The sequence below is a fragment of the Monocercomonoides exilis genome (genome assembly GCF_001643675.1).
Source record: "Monocercomonoides exilis strain PA203 chromosome Unknown scaffold16-1735695, whole genome shotgun sequence".
Lineage (NCBI taxonomy): Eukaryota > Preaxostyla > Oxymonadida > Polymastigidae > Monocercomonoides > Monocercomonoides exilis.
In genome coordinates this window covers 1,096,822-1,123,331 of record NW_027150561.1, presented here as the reverse complement: position 1 = coordinate 1,123,331, position 26,510 = coordinate 1,096,822, and the positions used below count along the sequence as shown (strand labels likewise).

Genomic DNA, 26,510 nt, shown 5'->3' with positions numbered 1-26,510 from the left:
CAATGCATTTCAATTATCGCCGAAACATATGTTTCAGATAAAAGTGAAGCAGTAAATAAATTTCATTGTGAAATTCATCTTTGAGTTGATCTCCAAACTTTGTTCTTTTTCAAAATAACAATATTTTATTTATTTATTTATTTATTTATTTATTTATTTTTCAGTGTGAAATCTTGACTTGTTTGTTTCTTATTGAATTTCAAAATTTTTTTTTATTTTTCGAAATCAGTCATCAAGAAAAAAAAGTTCAGTTAAAAAAGTTTTTTTTCGAAATAAAGATATTAATTTTCGAATTTGAATTATTTTTTTTTTTTGTGTGTGGTCCTTGACATAAATAATAGGCAAATGGGTATGATACGACCAGTGAAAAATTCATATCATAACGATTTCTTTTTCATATTCCTTCCAGAAAATCATCAGTTCAATGAAGATAAAGTCTATTTTTATCATCAATTATTCAAAGAAAGAAATTTTTAATTTTTTCAATTTTTGAATAATGATAAAAAATTAATTTTCGTATTGAAGCCCTAATGTCTTTATAAATGAAGAAAAAATGAAATTTCTTTTCGGGTTAACCCTAATTCATAGAGTTCTGTTGTAAAAAATAGTTAATTGAAAAAAAAAAAAAAAAAAAAAAAAAAGAAAACATGACAAAATTAAATGATGGGCTTGATCGAAGATTATTATCTCTGAAAGATTGATAATGTTGGAAGATAAATAAATTTTTTAAAAATAATTTAACAACTGACCTTATCTAACGAGTACGTCAAGCTCGGTTTCAATACAGTTTTAGATATTTTCAAGAAAAAAATCATTACTGGCCGTATAATCCCCTTTTGCCAAATAATATTCTCCTTTTTCAAATTAAAATTGAATATCTCATTTGTTTCTCAAGAAAATATTTTTCATCGGATTCAATGCAGTCCATAACGTTCGACGAATAAACTGACAGTTTAAAACAATTAAATTATAGCATGCGTCAAATTTGAACACTTTCACCACTTCTCAATTTTTGGAAAAAATTTTGATGTCAATGATTTCAAATTCTCTTTTTCAAGAAAATAAAATAAAAATCACCTTTTAAAGAAATAAAAATAAAAAGAATCTGTTTTTGATATTTTGTTTATCAGTTTTTATGACATTATCTTATTCTATCGATTTCTACAATTTATTGATTTCATTTTAAAAATATATTTGTAAAATTAAATAATTCCCATTCTAAGATGATTATTGATTACCTTACGATTTTTATACGATGACAACCAACGAGAAAAGCGTAGAAAATAAAACGACATTTCATCAACCAAAAGAAATGATTTTATTTGTGATCTTGATTGCAAGCGACGCCATCGTATCCGAGCTTCTCTGAATTGAAAATTGAACATGTGCTTTGATAATGACAAATAATAATATTTGCTCGAAAAGGAAATATCCTGCGATGAAGGCTTTTAAAGCACTGCTTTTCATATTCTTGCAAAACAAAAAGAGTTTGATTGAAATTTGATGAATTTTCAATATCTTTGAAAATAATACTTTATTCTTAAAAAATTTCTCAGAGAGCAGCGCATATTCTATTTATAACGCCACAGAGAAATGTTCCATGCTTTTGCTGGTGCGGGCTTTCAAGCCATAAGAATCATAAACAGAAAACGAACAAATAAACATGAAAAAAAGAAAAGTTCCATTTTTGCTTTGAAAATGGTGCAAAACGCCTCTTGTCACACCCAACAAAAGCAGCAACACAACTACTCACACCCCTGTTAATGGAGTATATATACATATTGCAAATGAAAATTCCATTGCCGTTCCTGATAAATGCCCCAGATTCCATTTGCACTTTGCAATCCTTTTGCCGAAATGCAATTTTTATTAAACACTTCCAGAGTCGCTCCCTTCGGACTCTGCCCCAGAAGCCTTGCACCGACTGCCGCTGCTGCTCGAATAAGCGTAGCCAATTGCATCAGACATCGTGAGCACAGCTGCGCCTGCAGGAAAGTGCTGGATGAACTCGCGCTTGAGGCCGACAAGTGTTGGCCTTGCCGGGGCATTGCTGTCCAGGCACGACAGAATGCAGCCAGAAAATGGGTTCTTTTCGGTAATTCCCATGATAGGTCGTTCTCCATTCACAATCTTCTGCCCTGCCACCTCTGCTGGATACTCCCCAAATGGGATCTGGAGCGTAAGGCACTCCCACAACATCATCCCAATCGAGAAGGCAACCGACTCCTTTGTTGCTCTCATCTTCTTGCTCATCAGCAGCTCTGGCGCCTTCCACCTCATGCACTCTTTTCTGTTGTCATCCTCATCCTCAAAGGCAGATGAAGGAGGAGGTGATTTTGTGAATCTCTCGCTCTTCACAGAAACATCAGAGGAAGATGTGGCAATGGTAGAGGTTGAAGAGATGGAGGAAGTGTCAGAGTCTGACGAGCAGTCGGAGTGGAGGGCAATGCAGATGACCATGTGTTCTGAGAACAGCACGATGTGGGGACTGAGATTGGCCAAAGAGGAAAGCTCATTTTCCATTTCGTCAAAGGAGTGGAGCGCAAGATTGGCCACCCAGAACAGGATCTGTGCAGCTGTCTGCTTCCTCTCCTTCAAACTCCCAATCGCCATTTCTTTCTTCTCGTTCCTTCCATGAAGCAGCATGAACAGCGAATCTCTCAGATCCACAATCAGCTTCTCATGAGGGGATGAGCAGGCCATTGCATCCACCAAGTTCGACATTGATGAGGTGGTGGGACACAGATCCTCTCCCCGAACAAATGTTGAATCTGAATCAGTTGTGGATGTGGAAGAGATGGAAGGTGAAGGTGTTCTCTTTCTTGTATCTTCCTCTTCTTCCTCATCTTTCTCCAGTGCCCATTCTGGAATCTTGTCTGAATCTCTCCCCAAAATGTATTCGGTGGAGTCACTCTCGGACAGAAGATGCTCTGATGATTCAGAGTGTTGCATATTCGTATCATATATTCTCTTCTTGATCCTCTCTTCATTCTTTTTCTCGGCCTCTCTCTCTGCTCTCATCCACTGCTCCTCAGGTGACATCTCCATCGTCACCATCTCAAACGCCTTTGGATCCTTTCTGATGTTGTCATTCACAATCTCTCTCAGATCTTCTGCTTCGTTCTTTGCTTTCTTCCACCGAACAGCCAGAATAACAACAATTACAAGCAGAAGCACAACAAATACAACACACACAATCACAATAATTGGCCAAAATGATTTTTCTTTCTTTCCACCTTCGACAATCTTTTCATCTCCACTTGTTTGGGCTACACTCCTGTTCTTCAGAATAAAATGTTGCGTTTCGCATTTGTGTTTCTCATTACCGAAAAGAAGAGAAACAGATGCTTCTGCATTTTCTTCTTCTCCAATAGTTGAGCTTGAAATATCTGCAGCTATCACACTCTCGTTCACAAATTCATCAAAATCATATTTTTCCACACGCTCTTCGTCTCCATTCCTCAGACTCAACTTCAAACCCACGTTGCAAGGAAGCAACAATGTGCCTTTCACATACAATCTAACTTCGTCTCCTTTCTTATCTATCTTTGCTGATTCTATTGTGGGGATGAACAAAGGAGAAGGCCTCTCTCCAGCAATCCCTTTCATCGTGCATTCATTATTCAAGATCCATAATGATGTGTTTGGCAGCAGCCCATCTCCTCCTTTCACACTCATCACATTTACAACCCCAAAATCTGAGCAAATGATGTTCCGTCTTACCGATGGATAGTGCAAAATAGATGGATTATTGTTGTTGAAATTGCATGCTTCAATCGTCACAGCACCGCCACTCGCTGTCAACCCGCCTTTCGAGGAGTCGCAAACTGTTGTGTCTCTTATCTCAGTGACACAATCAGAGAAATCAACAACAGAGCCGTTCCATTCGCAGATGCCCTCTTCAGCAACATTCATTTCCTCTGAACCACCAGCAAGATTCCCTTCAAACTTGCACTGATCGACCATCATCTCATCGGCAGAGACCATTGCCACTTGACTCCCTTTCGCAGATGCTGATGCGCATTCGCAAAATGAACAGTTGAACATTTCAGAGGCAGACTTTGCGTGAGACGTGAAAATAACGCTTGGTCCAGATGATGATCGGCTGATGTTCGCAAATGATGATAACGACAATGAAAAAAGCAAAGAAGAGCTCTCTTTCGAAGAAATCACACAACCATTTTGCAGAGTTGTATTTTCTGCTTTCAATTTGGAAATACTAACACTCTGGCTAATACCACACTCTATCACTGAGCTCAGGCATTGAACATTGCTGATTGTGAGACCTTGAAACTTTACGCTTTCAGAAGTCAACACACGAAACGCTGACTTTGCTAATTGCAAGCTGCATATGCTGCACTCGCTTCCCTCGAGCAGTCCATCCTCAACAGTTAACAATGAAAAATCTAAATTGTTCTGTGAATTCCAAAGTGATCCACGCTCAGCCAGAAATGAAACAGATCCCAAAAAGAGAAATCCATTCAATTGGCGTATTAAGCACGAGCAGGCAATGTTACACATTCCATCAAAAACAAGTGACACTCTCTCAAATCGAACAGATTCCGAAGTTCTCACAACTTCCTCCCCTACCAACTCAACCTCACTCACTTTTATCTCGGCATTCCTATTCGATTCCATTGACTTGATCGTCACCTTTTGAGCAGAGCACGAGCCTGTTAAAGTTGTTTCATTCCAGATAAACAGCTGAGAATAATCAGACGGGATAATGTGGCTCACTCCAACATTCAGCGATGAGCATGCGCTCTTCATCTCCCCACAATTCTTGCTGTCGCTGCTGTTCCCCACAATCGATGACACAAATATGAATTCGCTCCTGAACACATACACCCTTCCCAACAGATCCTCTTCATCCTCATAATTGTCTGCTGTGCATCCCCATATTGCCAGTTCCTTCACAAATGGCTCCCCAAAATTTATCAGGAATTGTGATTCACTTATCTGAGAGTCAAGGTCAGTGCACTGCACAAACACATCTCTCCCTTTCAGTGCAACATTCCCTCGGAATGTGATGTTCGACAGCACAAATGGCAATGGCTTCTGCGAGACACTTTGTGATTTCAAAAACATCCCTCCTCCTCTCCCAATATTCGAGCAGAAGCATTCTGTCACATTTGTGTGGTTGATTTCCAACAATCCGCCTTCGCTGAGTCCAAAGAATACAGATCCCCCTTCATTCGAGCTTGTTGACCCACAATCACGGATTGTCGAATTATTCATTTTCAATTTCACAACATTTTGCTCACCACAACAAAGCAACGATGGATTTCCCGATGAACTGTGCTTCACATTCAGGAATGCACATTGCTCAAGAATGGCGTTCCATCCTTCATCGGCTGCATTGCTTCCACCTCCAGATATCCGCGTTTCGGCCAGAGCAAAAACACTTCCTCCATTCAAAGAAATATCTTCGAATGCTGCATTCTTCATCAACACTTTGCAATCAACTGATATGCTCATTATCTCGTGCATCGATCCCAGCTCTGTGATCTTTGTCGATTCTATCTGAACAATTCCTTTTGCGGCCAAAATCAGAACAAAGGATAAATTGTTTCCAGCATTAGAATATGCATGGATTGAGCAGCACACAAGACTCGCTTTGATTGAATCTGAACCTGTCCAGATGAAAATTTTTGCTGGATTGTCAAAGGATGATGGAATCGAAATCTCCACTTTTTCAAATTCAGTAACTCCGTTGCATTCAACAACAACGTCTGCATTTCCCTCAATTGCTTGAACAAATTTGATTTTGTCTGATTCGTCATTTGTTCCTTCCATTTTCATGCTGCGCAACCTTATTTCCCTCTTCACATCGCAAATCCCCTGTATTACCATCCCTTCAAGAGATAGGTTGCTTGCCCTATTGAGCGCATAATCAACGGATCCGCACGGATATTCTTCTAATCCACATACAACCACGTTGTTTCCTTCTCGTGAAACATAGACGCTCGATCCAATAGATTTCCAGAAATAGATCAGCGGGATTGCACACTCTCTGTTTCCTCCATCATATCCTCTCAGAGAGTCTTCAGTCAGCATCTCCAATCTATCTCTCACAAATGGAAGTGTTTCGTTCTTGACGCTGCTGGCAAGCGATGGAGACGAAATGAATAGATCCTTCCCATATTTCGCATTGTTTGGCTTGTTTGGTGAAAAAACAGGTGAGTATATCACAAACCATCCATTAACCTCTTCTTCTCTCAGTATCTTCAGCATTATTCCTCCACCATATCCAACAACTTCACCTTCATATGGTGCTGTGCAACCATAAAATGTGCATTCATTTGCCACAAGATTCGTTTTTGGAGATGCTTCAAAAAAGAATGCCCCTCCACCGCACTCTTCTTCCTCTCCAGCAACAGCACATCCTTCGAATGTGCAGTCATTTATTTCCACTTTGTGATCTCTTCCATCATTATCGTTCTCGTTCGTAATGCTGATGCACCCTCCACTTCCCTTCGAGCGTGTAATCGATGAAAATGTGCAACCAGATATCTCTTCGATATTTCCGTTGTGGCACGCAACAACACATCCATCAACAAATGAGATTTCTCCAAAATTGCTGTTCGTCATATTCATCGAAGGCACACTTTCGGAATTTCCTTCAACAATGAAAAACGAAAAACCCCATTTGGCAACACTTTCTGATCCAAACTCAATCACCTCCACAACTCCTCCAACAGCCTTCACAAGCACTGCCGAAATAGCCTCAACATCTCCTTCCATCCCACACTTGCTCAGTGTGAGCTTCTCTGAACGACAACAAAACACGCTTTCATGATATGTCAGCGATTGAGATATCGAAAATACAATGCCAGTTACAGATGTTGTGACTGTGTTCTCCATCAATCCACTTTGTGCTCCTTCTGTCAGATCAGCAACTCCGCACTTCATTTCATTCTCCTTTGCTCTGATGCTCCATTCTTCCGAATCAAATCCCAATTCATCCCCAAAGACAAATGGCTCAAGAACAGTAACATCTTTTTTCTTCCCTTCAAAATGAACAGATGCTGCCTTTGCAATCGTGGTGCATGGAAACACTTCATATCCACACATCGAAAAATCATGGCTTGACGATCCTCCTCCAACAAATCCTGATGCAGAAAAGTTGTTCCACAAATACACCACCAGCGGAATGGCAAATGTCTCATTCAGCGTTGATCTCTCAAATCCACTCAGTTTTGAAAAGTTATTCAAATCAACATCAAATCTAATCGAGTTTCTGTCAATCACGCCTGAAAGATCATGTGCATTAACGAAGATCTCTTTCCCTTCTCTCGCATCGCACCCAGGAAATGAAACATCCTTCAAGATGAATGAACTCGCTCCATCATCCAAATGAACATAAATCCCTCCCCCATATCCACGCTCCCCACCTGCTGTTTGCGTTGCCTTGCAGCTCACAAGTTGCAACAAACCACTTTCATCACTCGAAAATATTGTCCTTGCTGAGTTAGTATTTGTCATGTTTCCCACAGTGAATGTCGATCCTTCTTTCATCTCAACCCACAACCCTCCTCCATTTCCTCCTTTGCTCTCACACCCAGATATCAGCCCTCCAACTATTTCCAGAGAGCACTCTCTCCCAAGTGTGCATTCAAAAGCTCCTCCATTTCCTTCAATTCCTCTGAATCCGCTCATCGTATTGTTTGTGAACTTCAGCAACTTGGCGGAATTTGTGGAAATAACTCGAATAGATCCTGATGGCAAATCTGCTTGTGAAGATGCTTTCACTGAAAGTGTTGAATCTTCACTCGTCAAAGATGCTCCATTCGCCACCCCAAACAAAACACTATTTCCTGTCGAGCTAATATCCTCAATATTCATGGAAGTGAATGTTCCAGCAGCATTGTTTCCATCAAGATTAATCAACGGACAGTTCCCAATAACCAAAGACAAGACATTCAACGATGAAACAGACACCTCACCTGCTGACACGGACAAAAACACAAAAGACAACGCTGATTGGGAATCTTGAAAAGTCAGTGAGCAATCTTCAAGCGAAAATGATTGTGACGAAGAACTGAAGAAGATTTCGTGATTTGGAAGAGCAGAAGGAACAGAGAAAATGAGTGAGCTCATATGCGCATTTGCACTTACAGTTATCATACTTCCTTCACTTCCATCAGAATCATCAATAACCTTCCATCCACTGTTTCCATCTTTCCCTCGGATTGTGTGCTTCAAGGAGTCAAATGTCAGCTCACTGTTCACTTCCGCCATCCCAAAGATAACAATCTTCTTTTCTTCTTCTTGCCTTGTCAAGCAATGCTTCAGAGTCTGACACGGAATTTCAGCGTATCCACAATAAGAATTGTCAGAAGCATCAACATTGCTCACAACAATCTCTTCTGGCAAAGGAATCAGATAAACGCATAGCGGAATTGGAGCTGATTCATCTCCATTGTTGAATCCTTGCATCTTGCTCTTTGTATCAAATGAGGGGTGTTAACGAGGCAATTTTCCCACTTGTTGCTGTTGACTCCAGATCGATCGAATCAACAAAAATATCACTCCCAAATTTTGCTCGATTTCCTTCAAATGCTGATGAAATAAGAAACTCTGCATTTGTGTCTTTCACTTTCAGCCCAATCCCTCCTCCTCTCCCTTGAGTGGCTGAGGCATAACAGTTCTTCACAACACCTCCATTCATCGTAAATGAACCAACATTCCCCATTTCAATCATCATTCCTCCTCCAAACTCAGAGACTTCACTTCCACACCCATCAACAGTGCATCCATCAAGAGTTATTGAGTTTGATCCTTCACCCACATTCATCAGTGATGATCCAGCTGTTGTCCTCACAATGTTGTTGAAAGTGCAGTTATCCAGAGACAATGAAACAGGCGATCCTTGAGGCAGAGACATCACACTTGTGGCGCTGAATGTTTGGATCCATCTCACATCTTTCATTTTCAACTCTCCCCCTTCCATCTTCACAAGCGAGTTCTGGATGCTCCTCTCTTCTGAATGAGCTGCATCCATCGATATATTCATTCGCTTCACGTCCATTAATCCACTTCCCTGAACCTCAAACAAACTGCATTGTCGGTTGTTTTCAAATGAAGAATTGTGAATCACAGACAGATCGCTCACAACCAATTTCCCTGCTCCGACTGCAAAAAGAGACAGCCCAGCGGAATTCAGTTCGGTCATAACAGCACTTCCTGTGGGCTCCACCCCACTGATAGCAAACGAATTTGCCCCAGCATCCACTACATCTCGAATATTCATCGTTCCCCTCAGAATCTTCACATCCTCTACATATCCAGGAATAAGCTGTGAAATGCAATGCCCGATTGTCTCGCATGGATGTGTTTCATCAAACCCACAGAAAAACGAATCTTTTGAATTTTCATAATTGTTTGAATTGAAAACATATCTTATTCTACCTCCAACATTTCTCAACCAATCGCTTTTATCCTCAATTGAATTCCATATGGTTGATACTCTATTGCTTGAAGTTCTTGTTGTTGCACAAGTCGTATCAATCCGATTCATTGTTTCAGAAGATAGAACGACATCATGACCTCCAAATTGAGCTGTGTTGTTGTGAAAAAAGCAGAAATACAGCAACTTTCCACTGATTTTGATTTTATAATCAAAATATGTTCCACCACCTCCTCCTTCTGAATGGCAATTCATGAAAGAACAAGAATCATAACAAATATTCGAAAGACAATAAACAACATCGCTTCCTCCTCCAGCAGAGTTTGACTCAAGATTTCCACTGCAATTATCAAACAAACAAGATAACACACACTTCTCTTGTTCAACACATGTGCAAAACCACACACTCAAACCTCCTGCATCATCTGCTGACCAAGAATTCTGGAATAAGCAATTGGATGTTATGGTTTGTCTGCTTATTTGATAATAACCAATTCCTCCTCCTCCTCCATTGTCTTCGGCAGTTGTGCATGAACAATTGACGAATATGCTGTTATTAACTTCACATTCAGAAATATTTTTTGCGAAAATACCACCTCCTCTTGTTTTTGTTGCAAAACAATCGAGAAACGAAGAATTCGTCACTGATAGTGTTGCCTCAGAGTTGTCATGCACATAGACTGCTCCTCCACATTCTGATGAACATCCAACCCATTCACAAGAGTTAAGAGATTGTGAATCTGACGTTGATATTCTGTCATTTCTGTTAAATGAGTTGCTCACCCTTGTATTAGATTTAAATGATGTATTAAATGACGAAAAAGAGAATGAAAAAGTGCATCCGCAAACTAATCCTCCTTCAAACACATTTGTTGAACAAACCACAACACAACTGTCAAAAACGCTTTTTCTTGAAAACAACGAAGGATCTTTGCAATGCTTTTGATGATTCTGAGTGACGTTAAAAAATAAACACTCTTTGATTTCCTCAAAAGAACATTCACCACGATGAAGAACACTTCCATCATCAGATAAACAAAGATTAGAAAATATCGAACTTGAAAGAAATATGTTGGAAAGATTCGTTGATGATGTCAAACTTCTCATTTGTTGCTTTACAGAAGAGGCAAATGAAAAGTTGTGAACACAAATTGAGCCACAACATTCGAAAGGAGAAACACTTATCTTCTCAGAATTCTCTATTGTGAATGACTGCAAAAAACACATCGAAGTTTTATCAATGAATAAAAAAGATTTTGTATCCAATAATTTGAAGAACACCGATGTCACAAAAATGGAAGAATTCACTGTATTTATTTGAGTTTGAACACGAGAGCTGCTTGCTGATAAATTGAATAATCTCTTGTCCTCATTTGAAAAGTTCCTTAATACGCCGGGTTCCTTGATTTGAATATCCTCTGTGTCAAAATAACGAGAAACACTTTGAAAATTTGATTTCCCATTTATTTCATCGCTGAATATTGACAACGCACTCAATTCAGTTTTCTTGGATTTTGCAGATAAATGACTGCATCCAAATAACTCTGTTAATTGGAAAAATAATATCAGTGAGACTTTGAAACGAAAAAACTGGTGGCTTTAAAGGATCATGATCATTTGATTCATTATATGATCAATAAACCCATTTCAATGATATCCGTAAAGAAAAAAATTATTATTATTCATGTTATTTCGAATATGAAAAATAAATAAAAAATAAATAAATAATGACACAAAAACTTTCATTTCGAATTAGTTTATTATGCAACACGGAAAACAATCTGAAATATTTTCAAAGGAAGATGAAATGGCAAATAACCAAAAAGAATTTTTTAAAAAAATATATTTCCTTCTTTTTAAAAAACTTTTTTAATGAATAAAATGCTCATTAACAAATGCTTTTTTAACATTCACGAGAATTTGGAAAAAAGAAGAGATATTTGGAGAATCTTGCTCACAATGGAATGTGATGTTTGGATTAATTTTTCTTTCCATCGAATTCCTTTAAAAGAGTGAATGACTATTTCTAAATAAAAATAAAAAAAAAAAATTAAGAAACTATTTTTGGTTATATATGTTTTAGAAACTTTTTCTCTTTCAAACAGAAATGGTCTTTGAAGTATTTTGGAAAAATAAAAAAAATACTAGATTTATTCAAACTTTGGTTTCTTGATCTTTTCTTTCATTATTGTGTTCAGCAAATACAATTTTCAATGTCGACTGCATTGTTATTGCTAATTCTCATTGAGAAATGTTGGAGCTATTTTTCACAATCTGGATGTGTTCCTTCACTTTCTTTCACAAAAATGGGAAAAAATTGTGAAGATATAGAAAGTACCATCGATGTGTTTTGTGACATTCATAATGGATCAGTTGAGTTCAGAAAGATATCATTTGAGAGGAGAAAAGACAATTGTGCATTTGAAATTTGCATCAAATCTAATTTGCAACTTGATGATTGCCATTTATTCGAGGAATGCAAAGAAGTTGACTTTTTTGTAATCAATGGTGGAATGTGTTCTCTCACAAATTTTTCCATTAAATTGGGTACGAACGTGATTATGAGAAATAGCATTGTGAAGATGACAACTGAAGAATCAATATTATTTGCAAAGAAATGTGATTGGAGGAACATTGTATTTTGTGGAAGTGGAAATTTTGTTAATGAAGGAGCAGGGAAAGGTGAAAGCATCTCAAGAAGTTGTTTTGTGAATATAACTGAGCAGAGAAGTGAAGCTTCCCGATTCTGTTGCAACAAAGTTGTGGAAATAAAAATGAGTGAATTGGAAGACTGCATAATCAAAGGGTCAACAAATGTTCTGGAAGGTGGAATTGTGTGTGGAACATTAGGTTCTGAAATTTTTATCTGCAACAATTGTTCGTTCATCAAAAACGAAAGGATAGAACAAAAAATGACGAACACAGAAAACGTCTCAACAACTGAATCTCAATCTTTGTCCTTGTGCGAATGGATCGGATGTTCTGCTGAGTGCGGAGGGGCAGTTTATGTGCATGACAATTCTGAGGCAAAACTGATAGTGACGAATTCTTCATTCCAAGATTGCAATGCAACAAAAACAAGAGGCGGAGGAATTTATGCTCTGAAAATTTATGAAAGTTCAGTGAAGCATTGTTCATTCAAAAACTGTTCTTGTGCTGCAACAACGGATTACGGAGGTGCAGGGATTTCAATGGAACTGTTGTTGGCTCAACCTTTTGTTGAAAACTGCATGTTCAAAGATGGGTGGTCGGGAAATGATGCTGGAGGTGTTGGAATATATTCGTCTAAAGCAACAAACACAAAAGATTGTGTTTTGGACTGCTCTTTTTCAAACTGCAGTGGTCATCATTCAGGAAATTCTGATGGCGGAGGAGCATGCATTTGGAATAATCTTGAAGTTATCGTTGTTCGCAATTGCCTCTTTGTGAATGGATATTCCAATTGTTGGGGAGGAGGAATAACAATTCAAATTTTAGGTACCAATGATGGTACCTTGCTTTATTACTGTTTTTTTCACAATAACACTGCAGAGCTAAATGGTCACGATATCTGTTTCAATGGAAATGTGAATAACAATATTGATATTTCATGTAAGTCAACAAAAAACATATCAAACAGAGTTGGAATAAGATACAGCGATCTCGATTTAAGTGAGTTATTAGAATCTGTCCCAAAATTGAATTTATATGTTGCAACATCAGAATTTCATGATGTCTTAATAAACACGTTTTTCTGTGGGTTTGATGAAACACATCCATGTGAGACAATAGGGCATTGCATTTCACAGCTTATTCCTGGATATGTAGAGGATGTGAAGATTCTGAGGGGAACGATGAATATTCGAGATGTAGTGGATGCTGGGGCAAATTCGTTTGCTATCAGTGGGGTGGAGCCCACAGGAAGTGCTGTTATGACCGAACTGAATTCCGCTGGGCTGTCTCTTTTTGCAGTCGGAGCAGGGAAATTGGTTGTGAGCGATCTGTCTGTGATTCACAATTCTTCATTTGAAAACAACCGACAATGCAGTTTGTTTGAGGTTCAGGGAAGTGGATTAATGGACGTGAAGCGAATGAATATATCGATGGATGCAGCTCATTCAGAAGAGAGGAGCATCCAGAACTCGCTTGTGAAGATGGAAGGGGGAGAGTTGAAAATGAAAGATGTGAGATGGATCCAAACATTCAGCGCCACAAGTGTGATGTCTCTGCCTCAAGGATCGCCTGTTTCATTGTCTCTGGATAACTGCACTTTCAACAACATTGTGAGGACAACAGCTGGATCATCACTGATGAATGTGGGTGAAGGATCAAACTCAATAACTCTTGATGGATGCACTGTTGATGGGTGTGGAAGTGAAGTCTCTGAGTTTGGAGGAGGAATGATGATTGAAATGGGGAATGTTGGTTCATTTACGATGAATGGAGGTGTTGTGAAGAACTGTTATGCCTCAGCCACTCAAGGGAGAGGAGGAGGGATTGGGCTGAAAGTGAAAGACACAAATGCAGAGTTTCTTATTTCATCAGCATTTGAAGGAAATCGAGCAAAATTTGGGAGTGATATTTTTGTTGATTCGATCGATCTGGAGTCAACAGCAACAAGTGGGAAAATTGCCTCGTTAACACCCTCATTTGATACAAAGAGCAAGATGCAAGGATTCAACAATGGAGATGAATCAGCTCCAATTCCGCTATGCGTTTATCTGATTCCTTTGCCAGAAGAGATTGTTGTGAGCAATGTTGATGCTTCTGACAATTCTTATTGTGGATACGCTGAAATTCCGTGTCAGACTCTGAAGCATTGCTTGACAAGGCAAGAAGAAGAAAAGAAGATTGTTATCTTTGGGATGGCGGAAGTGAACAGTGAGCTGACATTTGACTCCTTGAAGCACACAATCCGAGGGAAAGATGGAAACAGTGGATGGAAGGTTATTGATGATTCTGATGGAAGTGAAGGAAGTATGATAACTGTAAGTGCAAATGCGCATATGAGCTCACTCATTTTCTCTGTTCCTTCTGCTCTTCCAAATCACGAAATCTTCTTCAGTTCTTCGTCACAATCATTTTCGCTTGAAGATTGCTCACTGACTTTTCAAGATTCCCAATCAGCGTTGTCTTTTGTGTTTTTGTCCGTGTCAGCAGGTGAGGTGTCTGTTTCATCGTTGAATGTCTTGTCTTTGGTTATTGGGAACTGTCCGTTGATTAATCTTGATGGAAACAATGCTGCTGGAACATTCACTTCCATGAATATTGAGGATATTAGCTCGACAGGAAATAGTGTTTTGTTTGGGGTGGCGAATGGAGCATCTTTGACGAGTGAAGATTCAACACTTTCAGTGAAAGCATCTTCACAAGCAGATTTGCCATCAGGATCTATTCGAGTTATTTCCACAAATTCCGCCAAGTTGCTGAAGTTCACAAACAATACGATGAGCGGATTCAGAGGAATTGAAGGAAATGGAGGAGCTTTTGAATGCACACTTGGGAGAGAGTGCTCTCTGGAAATAGTTGGAGGGCTGATATCTGGGTGTGAGAGCAAAGGAGGAAATGGAGGAGGGTTGTGGGTTGAGATGAAAGAAGGATCGACATTCACTGTGGGAAACATGACAAATACTAACTCAGCAAGGACAATATTTTCGAGTGATGAAAGTGGTTTGTTGCAACTTGTGAGCTGCAAGGCAACGCAAACAGCAGGTGGGGAGCGTGGATATGGGGGAGGGATTTATGTTCATTTGGATGATGGAGCGAGTTCATTCATCTTGAAGGATGTTTCATTTCCTGGGTGCGATGCGAGAGAAGGGAAAGAGATCTTCGTTAATGCACATGATCTTTCAGGCGTGATTGACAGAAACTCGATTAGATTTGATGTTGATTTGAATAACTTTTCAAAACTGAGTGGATTTGAGAGATCAACGCTGAATGAGACATTTGCCATTCCGCTGGTGGTGTATTTGTGGAACAACTTTTCTGCATCAGGATTTGTTGGAGGAGGATCGTCAAGCCATGATTTTTCGATGTGTGGATATGAAGTGTTTCCATGCACCACGATTGCAAAGGCAGCATCTGTTCATTTTGAAGGGAAGAAAAAAGATGTTACTGTTCTTGAGCCATTTGTCTTTGGGGATGAATTGGGATTTGATTCGGAAGAATGGAGCATCAGAGCAAAGGAGAATGAAATGAAGTGCGGAGTTGCTGATCTGACAGAAGGAGCACAAAGTGGATTGATGGAGAACACAGTCACAACATCTGTAACTGGCATTGTATTTTCGATATCTCAATCGCTGACATATCATGAAAGCGTGTTTTGTTGTCGTTCAGAGAAGCTCACACTGAGCAAGTGTGGGATGGAAGGAGATGTTGAGGCTATTTCGGCAGTGCTTGTGAAGGCTGTTGGAGGAGTTGTGGAGGTGATTGAGTTTGGATCAGAAAGTGTTGCCAAATGGGGTTTTTCGTTTTTCATTGTTGAAGGAAATTCCGAAAGTGTGCCTTCGATGAATATGACGAACAGCAATTTTGGAGAAATCTCATTTGTTGATGGATGTGTTGTTGCGTGCCACAACGGAAATATCGAAGAGATATCTGGTTGCACATTTTCATCGATTACACGCTCGAAGGGAAGTGGAGGGTGCATCAGCATTACGAACGAGAACGATAATGATGGAAGAGATCACAAAGTGGAAATAAATGACTGCACATTCGAAGGATGTGCTGTTGCTGGAGAGGAAGAAGAGTGCGGTGGAGGGGCATTCTTTTTTGAAGCATCTCCAAAAACGAATCTTGTGGCAAATGAATGCACATTTTATGGTTGCACAGCACCATATGAAGGTGAAGTTGTTGGATATGGTGGAGGAATAATGCTGAAGATACTGAGAGAAGAAGAGGTTAATGGATGGTTTGTGATATACTCACCTGTTTTTTCACCAAACAAGCCAAACAATGCGAAATATGGGAAGGATCTATTCATTTCGTCTCCATCGCTTGCCAGCAGCGTCAAGAACGAAACACTTCCATTTGTGAGAGATAGATTGGAGATGCTGACTGAAGACTCTCTGAGAGGATATGATGGAGGAAACAGAGAGTGTGCAATCCCGCTGATCTATTTCTGGAAATCTATTGGATCGAGCGTCTATGTTTCACGAGAAGGAAACAACGTGGTTGTATGTGGATTAGAAGAATATCCGTGCGGATCCGTTGATTATGCGCTCAATAGGGCAAGCAACCTATCTCTTGAAGGGATGGTAATACAGGGGATTTGCGATGTGAAGAGGGAAATAAGGTTGCGCAGCATGAAAATGGAAGGAACAAATGACGAATCAGACAAAATCAAATTTGTTCAAGCAATTGAGGGAAATGCAGACGTTGTTGTTGAATGCAACGGAGTTACTGAATTTGAAAAAGTGGAGATTTCGATTCCATCATCCTTTGACAATCCAGCAAAAATTTTCATCTGGACAGGTTCAGATTCAATCAAAGCGAGTCTTGTGTGCTGCTCAATCCATGCATATTCTAATGCTGGAAACAATTTATCCTTTGTTCTGATTTTGGCCGCAAAAGGAATTGTTCAGATAGAATCGACAAAGATCACAGAGCTGGGATCGATGCACGAGATAATGAGCATATCAGTTGATTGCAAAGTGTTGATGAAGAATGCAGCATTCGAAGATATTTCTTTGAATGGAGGAAGTGTTTTTGCTCTGGCCGAAACGCGGATATCTGGAGGTGGAAGCAATGCAGCCGATGAAGGATGGAACGCCATTCTTGAGCAATGTGCATTCCTGAATGTGAAGCACAGTTCATCGGGAAATCCATCGTTGCTTTGTTGTGGTGAGCAAAATGTTGTGAAATTGAAAATGAATAATTCGACAATCCGTGATTGTGGGTCAACAAGCTCGAATGAAGGGGGATCTGTATTCTTTGGACTCAGCGAAGGCGGATTGTTGGAAATCAACCACACAAATGTGACAGAATGCTTCTGCTCGAATATTGGGAGAGGAGGAGGGATGTTTTTGAAATCACAAAGTGTCTCGCAGAAGCCATTGCCATTTGTGCTGTCGAACATCACATTCCGAGGGAATGTTGCACTGAAAGGGAGAGATGTGTTTGTGCAGTGCACTGACCTTGACTCTCAGATAAGTGAATCACAATTCCTGATAAATTTTGGGGAGCCATTTGTGAAGGAACTGGCAATATGGGGATGCACAGCAGACAATTATGAGGATGAAGAGGATCTGTTGGGAAGGGTGTATGTGTTCAGGAGCGAATTCATATTTGTGTCATCGATTGTGGGGAACAGCAGCGACAGCAAGAATTGTGGGGAGATGAAGAGCGCATGCTCATCGCTGAATGTTGGAGTGAGCCACATTATCCCGTCTGATTATTCTCAGCTGTTTATCTGGAATGAAACAACTTTAACAGGCTCGTGCTCTGCTCAAAAGGTGACGATCAAGTCAATGGAATCGAATAGGAATGCCGAGATAAAAGTGAGTGAGGTTGAGTTGGTAGGGGAGGAAGTTGTGAGAACTTCGGAATCTGTTCGATTTGAGAGAGTGTCACTTGTTTTTGATGGAATGTGTAACATTGCCTGCTCGTGCTTAATACGCCAATTGAATGGATTTCTCTTTTTGGGAACTGTTTCATTTCTGGCTGAGAGTGGATCACTTTGGAATTCACAGAACAATTTTGATTTTTCATTGTTAACTGTTGAGGATGGACTGCTCGAGGGAAGCGAGTGCAGCATATGCAGCTTGCAATTAGCAAAGTCAGCGTTTCGTGTGTTGACTTCTGAAAGCGTAAAGTTTCAGGATCTCACAATCAGCAATGTTCAATGCCTGAGCTCAGTGATAGAGTGTGGTATTAGCCAGAGTGTTAGCATTTCCAAATTGAAAGCAGAAAATACAACTCTGCAAAATGGTTGTGTGATTTCTTCGAAAGAGAGTTCTTCTTTGCTTTTTTCATTGTCATTATCATCATTTGCGAACATCAGCCGATCATCATCTGGACCAAGCGTTATTTTCACGTCTCACGCAAAGTCTGCCTCTGAAATGTTCAACTGTTCATTTTGCGAATGCGCATCAGCATCTGCGAAAGGGAGTCAAGTGGCAATGGTCTCTGCCGATGAGATGATGGTCGATCAGTGCAAGTTTGAAGGGAATCTTGCTGGTGGTTCAGAGGAAATGAATGTTGCTGAAGAGGGCATCTGCGAATGGAACGGCTCTGTTGTTGATTTCTCTGATTGTGTCACTGAGATAAGAGACACAACAGTTTGCGACTCCTCGAAAGGCGGGTTGACAGCGAGTGGCGGTGCTGTGACGATTGAAGCATGCAATTTCAACAACAATAATCCATCTATTTTGCACTATCCATCGGTAAGACGGAACATCATTTGCTCAGATTTTGGGGTTGTAAATGTGATGAGTGTGAAAGGAGGAGATGGGCTGCTGCCAAACACATCATTATGGATCTTGAATAATGAATGCACGATGAAAGGGATTGCTGGAGAGAGGCCTTCTCCTTTGTTCATCCCCACAATAGAATCAGCAAAGATAGATAAGAAAGGAGACGAAGTTAGATTGTATGTGAAAGGCACATTGTTGCTTCCTTGCAACGTGGGTTTGAAGTTGAGTCTGAGGAATGGAGACGAAGAGCGTGTGGAAAAATATGATTTTGATGAATTTGTGAACGAGAGTGTGATAGCTGCAGATATTTCAAGCTCAACTATTGGAGAAGAAGAAAATGCAGAAGCATCTGTTTCTCTTCTTTTCGGTAATGAGAAACACAAATGCGAAACGCAACATTTTATTCTGAAGAACAGGAGTGTAGCCCAAACAAGTGGAGATGAAAAGATTGTCGAAGGTGGAAAGAAAGAAAAATCATTTTGGCCAATTATTGTGATTGTGTGTGTTGTATTTGTTGTGCTTCTGCTTGTAATTGTTGTTATTCTGGCTGTTCGGTGGAAGAAAGCAAAGAACGAAGCAGAAGATCTGAGAGAGATTGTGAATGACAACATCAGAAAGGATCCAAAGGCGTTTGAGATGGTGACGATGGAGATGTCACCTGAGGAGCAGTGGATGAGAGCAGAGAGAGAGGCCGAGAAAAAGAATGAAGAGAGGATCAAGAAGAGAATATATGATACGAATATGCAACACTCTGAATCATCAGAGCATCTTCTGTCCGAGAGTGACTCCACCGAATACATTTTGGGGAGAGATTCAGACAAGATTCCAGAATGGGCACTGGAGAAAGATGAGGAAGAAGAGGAAGATACAAGAAAGAGAACACCTTCACCTTCCATCTCTTCCACATCCACAACTGATTCAGATTCAACATTTGTTCGGGGAGAGGATCTGTGTCCCACCACCTCATCAATGTCGAACTTGGTGGATGCAATGGCCTGCTCATCCCCCTCATGAGAAGCTGATTGTGGATCTGAGAGATTCGCTGTTCATGCTGCTTCATGGAAGGAACGAGAAGAAAGAAATGGCGATTGGGAGTTTGAAGGAGAGGAAGCAGACAGCTGCACAGATCCTGTTCTGGGTGGCCAATCTTGCGCTCCACTCCTTTGACGAAATGGAAAATGAGCTTTCCTCTTTGGCCAATCTCAGTCCCCACATCGTGCTGTTCTCAGAACACATGGTCATCTGCATTGCCCTCCACTCCGACTGCTCGTCAGACTCTGACACTTCCTCCATCTCTTCAACCTCTACCATTGCCACATCTTCCTCTGATGTTTCTGTGAAGAGCGAGAGATTCACAAAATCACCTCCTCCTTCATCTGCCTTTGAGGATGAGGATGACAACAGAAAAGAGTGCATGAGGTGGAAGGCGCCAGAGCTGCTGATGAGCAAGAAGATGAGAGCAACAAAGGAGTCGGTTGCCTTCTCGATTGGGATGATGTTGTGGGAGTGCCTTACGCTCCAGATCCCATTTGGGGAGTATCCAGCAGAGGTGGCAGGGCAGAAGATTGTGAATGGAGAACGACCTATCATGGGAATTACCGAAAAGAACCCATTTTCTGGCTGCATTCTGTCGTGCCTGGACAGCAATGCCCCGGCAAGGCCAACACTTGTCGGCCTCAAGCGCGAGTTCATCCAGCACTTTCCTGCAGGCGCAGCTGTGCTCACGATGTCTGATGCAATTGGCTACGCTTATTCGAGCAGCAGCGGCAGTCGGTGCAAGGCTTCTGGGGCAGAGTCCGAAGGGAGCGACTCTGGAAGTGTTTAATAAAAATTGCATTTCGGCAAAAGGATTGCAAAGTGCAAATGGAATCTGGGGCATTTATCAGGAACGGCAATGGAATTTTCATTTGCAATATGTATATATACTCCATTAACAGGGGTGTGAGTAGTTGTGTTGCTGCTTTTGTTGGGTGTGACAAGAGGCGTTTTGCACCATTTTCAAAGCAAAAATGGAACTTTTCTTTTTTTCATGTTTATTTGTTCGTTTTCTGTTTATGATTCTTATGGCTTGAAAGCCCGCACCAGCAAAAGCATGGAACATTTCTCTGTGGCGTTATAAATAGAATATGCGCTGCTCTCTGAGAAATTTTTTAAGAATAAAGTATTATTTTCAAAGATATTGAAAATTCATCAAATTTCAATCAAACTCTTTTTGTTTTGCAAGAATATGAAAAGCAGTGCTTTAAAAGCCTTCATCGCAGGATATTTCCTTTTCGAGCAAATATTATTATTTGTCATTATCAAAGCACATGTTCAATTTTCAATTCAGAGAAGCTCGGATACGATGGCGTCGCTTGCAATCAAGATCACAAATAAAATCATTTCTTTTTGGTTGATGAAATGTCGTTTTATTTTCTACGCTTTTCTCGTTGGTTGTCATCGTATAAAAATCGTAAGGTAATCAATAATCATCTTAGAATGGGAATTATTTAATTTTACAAATATATTTTTAAAATGAAATCAATAAATTGTAGAAATCGATAGAATAAGATAATGTCATAAAAACTGATAAACAAAATATCAAAAAACAGATTCTTTTTATTTTTATTTCTTTAAAAGGTGATTTTTATTTTATTTTCTTGAAAAAGAGAATTTGAAATCATTGACATCAAAATTTTTTTCCAAAAATTGAGAAGTGGTGAAAGTGTTCAAATTTGACGCATGCTATAATTTAATTGTTTTAAACTGTCAGTTTATTCGTCGAACGTTATGGACTGCATTGAATCCGATGAAAAATATTTTCTTGAGAAACAAATGAGATATTCAATTTTAATTTGAAAAAGGAGAATATTATTTGGCAAAAGGGGATTATACGGCCAGTAATGATTTTTTTCTTGAAAATATCTAAAACTGTATTGAAACCGAGCTTGACGTACTCGTTAGATAAGGTCAGTTGTTAAATTATTTTTAAAAAATTTATTTATCTTCCAACATTATCAATCTTTCAGAGATAATAATCTTCGATCAAGCCAATCATTTAATTTAATCATGTTTTCTTTTTTTTTTTTTTTTTTTTTTTTTTTTTTTTTTTTTTTTTTTTTTTCAATTAACTATTTTTTACAACAGAACTCTATGAATTAGGGTTAACCCGAAAAGAAATTTCATTTTTTCTTCATTTATAAAGACATTAGGGCTTCAATACGAAAATTAATTTTTTATCATTATTCAAAAATTGAAAAAATTAAAAATTTCTTTCTTTGAATAATTGATGATAAAAATAGACTTTATCTTCATTGAACTGATGATTTTCTGGAAGGAATATGAAAAAGAAATCGTTATGATATGAATTTTTCACTGGTCGTATCATACCCATTTGCCTATTATTTATGTCAAGGACCACACACAAAAAAAAAAAATAATTCAAATTCGAAAATTAATATCTTTATTTCGAAAAAAAAACTTTTTTAACTGAACTTTTTTTTTCTTGATGACTGATTTCGAAAAATAAAAAAAAATTTTGAAATTCAATAAGAAACAAACAAGTCAAGATTTCACACTGAAAAATAAATAAATAAATAAATAAATAAATAAATAAATAAAATATTGTTATTTTGAAAAAGAACAAAGTTTGGAGATCAACTCAAAGATGAATTTCACAATGAAATTTATTTACTGCTTCACTTTTATCTGAAACATATGTTTCGGCGATAATTGAAATGCATTGAACATTTCAGTATGTATTAACTTACTAATGATTTGAAACTTCAACTGTTTATTCACCGAAAAAAATATTTGATTTGAAGCGTGATTGCCCACAATATAAAATACTAATTTTTTATTTGATTTCATCAGAAATACATCAACCTTATATTTGAAAAATGAAATTCTCTCATTTTTGGATAAACTTGAAAATAAATAAATGAATAAGAGCGATTATTTTTGATATGGGGGAAAATACGGACTTTCAAGCTTTTTTTTTATTTTATTTTTATTTTTTTATTTGGGGCTAAATATTTCACTTCAGGCATTTTCATTGAAAAGTTATGCACTTTTCATTGACTTTTTGAGATAAAAAAACACAATAAAATTGGGTCCATTTTTGACATTCATAAAATGTTTCAATTCCTCATGTTTTGATTTCAATGATGCCTGTTTGTAGAGATGAAAATCATATTTGTAATGAAATCTGAGAAAGCGAAAATAAAGTTTTGAGTGAAGCAATTTTTTAATGCCTAGTGCAAAAAAAGATTGAAAGTCCGAATTTTCCTCCAACTGTGAAAAAATAACATGTGAATAAATTCATTTATTTCGATAACGTGAACAACAGTTAGTTAATACAAAAATTTTAATTATAAGAATAATAATAATAACTGATTATTTCGAAGTTTCATTGATGTCCTTCCAGTTTCATTATGTCTGAAAAATAAAAAAATAACAATAAATATTCAAATCTGGATTATCGAAAATATTACCGAATGTTGTTATTTGCGTTGTACTCACATCCGAGTTTTTCAATTTGGAAAATTTAATATATACTGTAAATATCCAAATTAAGGAAAAAATTAAATATTCTAACACATAAGAATAACATGGATGAACGTGAAGATGGAATTTATATAAATTCACACCTGTTTGAATTATCAATACTTCGGAACACGAATGGAGGAAACATTTTTCATTCATATCATTATTATTCTGATATCGTTCTGCTAAAAATGAAAGATTATGTGAAAAATGATGACAGAATATTATTGAGCAATTGTGTGCTTATCCTTAACGTCAGAATTTCCATTATTAGATGACAAGAGTGATTATCATTGTTTTTGAGATATTTTATCAAAACACACATACGCTGCAATTATTCTGAGGAGAAAAAATTTTTTCCCATAAAAATTTTCAAAAATGTTTATGTGTGATGAGATATTTTTCATTCACAAATTATTTCTTAAATTGGACTTGAATTTTTTTAACAATTCCATTTTCTTAAAGAAGAATGCAAAATGTGGTGAAGCTGAATTTTTTGGATCAGCATCATTATCAATATATCTTTTGTATTTCTGAACCTCAAAGTGAACTTTTTTTAGACAATGCAAACCCTAAATCTTTTATCAAATTTAAAACTTTTATATCTTGCCTCAACCACAAAATTGAAGATTTTCGACGAAATCCTATTTCCTGTGATATTGTTAGTGTAAATAATGGTAGATGCTTTTTGTAACTGTGGACTGTGGAAATATCTCAACAACTGTTGATATATGCATTTTGATAATAAACACACATATTCCCTTAACGTTTGCACAGTCATACGATATTCAGATATGGAAGTGAGTTGTTTCATTTTTGTATGATCTATGAGTTTGAATTCATTGAAAGAATAAATGGGGTTATATCAAAATGCACCAATCAACGGTTGTGGAGACAATGCAACAGTCCACAGTTATTGAAAGTGTCCACCATTATTAACACAAATTGAATCAATTTAATATGGAGTTGAAAATTATTATTGAGCTTAATAAAACATTTAACTGTTTCTTGACAAAATAAATACATATGCATTCTTATTAACTATTTCATCTCTCAGTGCAGAAAATAACTTATTCCAAGCTTTTTGTTCATTGAATGCACGAATCATCATTGAAATTGACTTTTCTTTTCAAACAACATATGTTTCATTCAAGAAAAATTGGTGATATTTCTCAAAAAATTTAAATATTTTTTGTTCAAGAAATTTTCGTTAATTTTTTTTTCAAATTTCGACACAAATTCAACAACTTGAAATAGCATAATTAATCATTATTAAAAGAAATAAATAAATAATATCGATTTTTGAATGTTCCAAAATAATACACATATGCCTGTAATTGTTTAATGGAACAAAAATTAGAAGCAAAAACAAATCTTTTCAAATAAGAATATATTTTTTGCCTTATGTATTTTGTTCCATTCAGAATTTCGAAATTGATTTCTCAATTTTTTTATTTTTCAAAACATTTTTGTCTGAGAATGTTTGACTTGTTATGATATGAAGGTGGAAAAAGTTTGGAACAAATCGTTGTTTTTTTCAAAAAAACAAGAATTTTGTCCCAAATGGCTGATCCTTTTTGAAATCAAACTTTCGTTCGAGTTTTGATCAAAATTTTTTGCTCAATAGGATTTATGTAAAAATTTGTTTTTGCAATTGCAATATCATAAACAATAAGTGTTCCCTGTTTCAACTCATTTTTTTCTAAATCCCATTGAGAAAAGAATTTTGATAAAAACTCGAACGAAAGTGTGATTTCAAAAATTGATCAGCCAATTATTATCAAATACCTTTATTTTTTTAATTCTTTTTTTCTTGATTTTTTTTTTATTTTGTTTTTCAGAAGCACATGAATGCTCGCTCTTGTACTTTAAAATGCATCATTTAATAAATTTGAATGCCATTGGAAGAAAAGATTTGGAAGTCGTAATTTGATGAAACAAAATATTATTTTTCGAAAAAGAGACATATTTTATAAAAAGGAAAAAATCAGTACAGTCTAAACCGGATATAATCACATCGGTTTTTGCACAACTTTTTGTGACTATATCCGATTGTGATTATACGCGATGATTCTTTTCACAGAAAAAAATAAAAATTAATTTTTGAAATAATTAATTTTGTGTAGATATTTTTATTTTTGGAAATTTTTCATTAAAATGCATTTTTCACTTGCTTGAATAATTTTGATCCTAAATACACATTATTTTGACTTATATGAGCACATTTTTGAAAAAACGAAAATTTGAGATTTATGATCAAAAAGTTGATTTTTCAATGAAAAATCCACCCATAATGAAACAAAATGTGATTATATATGGGTGATTATTTTTGAAATCATAACTTTTTTCGGGGTGTTTATTTTTAAGAAATTTCATTGTTATTTGCTTAATTATTTCAAACAAATTTTGTATGTTTTCATATCGTTTCAAAAGCTAAAGTTTGATTTGAAAAAAATAGAAGAGGCGTCACATTACAGCTCTGTCACTTTTCAGGGTTCATTTATGAATTGTCATAATAAAAACTCAAACCGAAAATTTTGACAGAAAATATCGGGTTTCAAAAATAATCACCCATATTTTCAACCCTGTGATTATATGCGATGAAAAATGAATGAAAAACTACCATAAAATATCGGTGCATCGTTAAATGTGACTATTAAACATCTGCGTCACCTTTTAAAATTCGAGCTCCCGTCAGTCAGTGCCGGGCACTTTTTTTTTTTTTTTTTTTTTTTTTTTTGATAAAAACAAACTTATTGATATTAATTTTTAATTGACAATAATTAATTACCAAACATTTAAAACATATCTGATTGTTCAGAAAATATTGATTTTCCAAAAGCAGACCTTTATTAAATCTTTTTTTATTTAAATACCATTTTTCGCCTTGACAGAAGTCATATCATTCAAGACAAATTAATATCAATATTTTTCAATTCACTTGTTAATGCTTTTGAAGATTTGTTTTTATTTTCACATTATTATTATTTTTCATTTTTAAAAAGATTACAACCTAATATATTTTTCATGTTGAGTAAGTTTTAACAAAAACTTACATAATTATCATTATTTTAATGTTGTTTTTTTGCAATTCTCATTAGACGATTTTTTATTTTAATTGAACAATTGTTTATAAAAAAAAAACATTTGATATGTTATTCTGTGTGTTATTGACATGAGAGAAT

At 37.1% G+C, this 26,510-nt stretch overlaps 3 protein-coding genes across 3 annotated transcripts; 2 read left to right on the top strand and 1 right to left on the bottom strand.

Annotated features, from left to right (window-relative positions):
- Positions 1 to 1,869: 1,869 nt before the first annotated feature.
- Positions 1,870 to 9,664, bottom strand: MONOS_13330 (uncharacterized protein; the record flags this gene model as incomplete). Its single annotated transcript, XM_067866023.1, has 2 exons — positions 1,870 to 8,369; positions 8,488 to 9,664. The coding sequence occupies 2 exons, from the start codon at positions 9,662 to 9,664 to the stop codon at positions 1,870 to 1,872; spliced, it is 7,677 nt and encodes a 2,558-aa protein (XP_067729657.1).
- Positions 9,665 to 12,321: 2,657 nt separating this feature from the next.
- On the top strand, positions 12,322 to 19,815 carry MONOS_17429 (uncharacterized protein; the record flags this gene model as incomplete). Its single annotated transcript, XM_067870348.1, has 2 exons — positions 12,322 to 12,807; positions 13,006 to 19,815. 2 exons carry the CDS (start codon positions 12,322 to 12,324, stop codon positions 19,813 to 19,815), a joined length of 7,296 nt encoding a protein of 2,431 aa, XP_067729656.1.
- Positions 19,816 to 19,849: 34 nt separating this feature from the next.
- MONOS_17428 (uncharacterized protein) lies at positions 19,850 to 20,626 on the top strand (the record flags this gene model as incomplete). Its single annotated transcript, XM_067870347.1, has 1 exon — positions 19,850 to 20,626. The coding sequence occupies one exon, from the start codon at positions 19,850 to 19,852 to the stop codon at positions 20,624 to 20,626; it is 777 nt and encodes a 258-aa protein (XP_067729655.1).
- Positions 20,627 to 26,510: the final 5,884 nt, after the last annotated feature.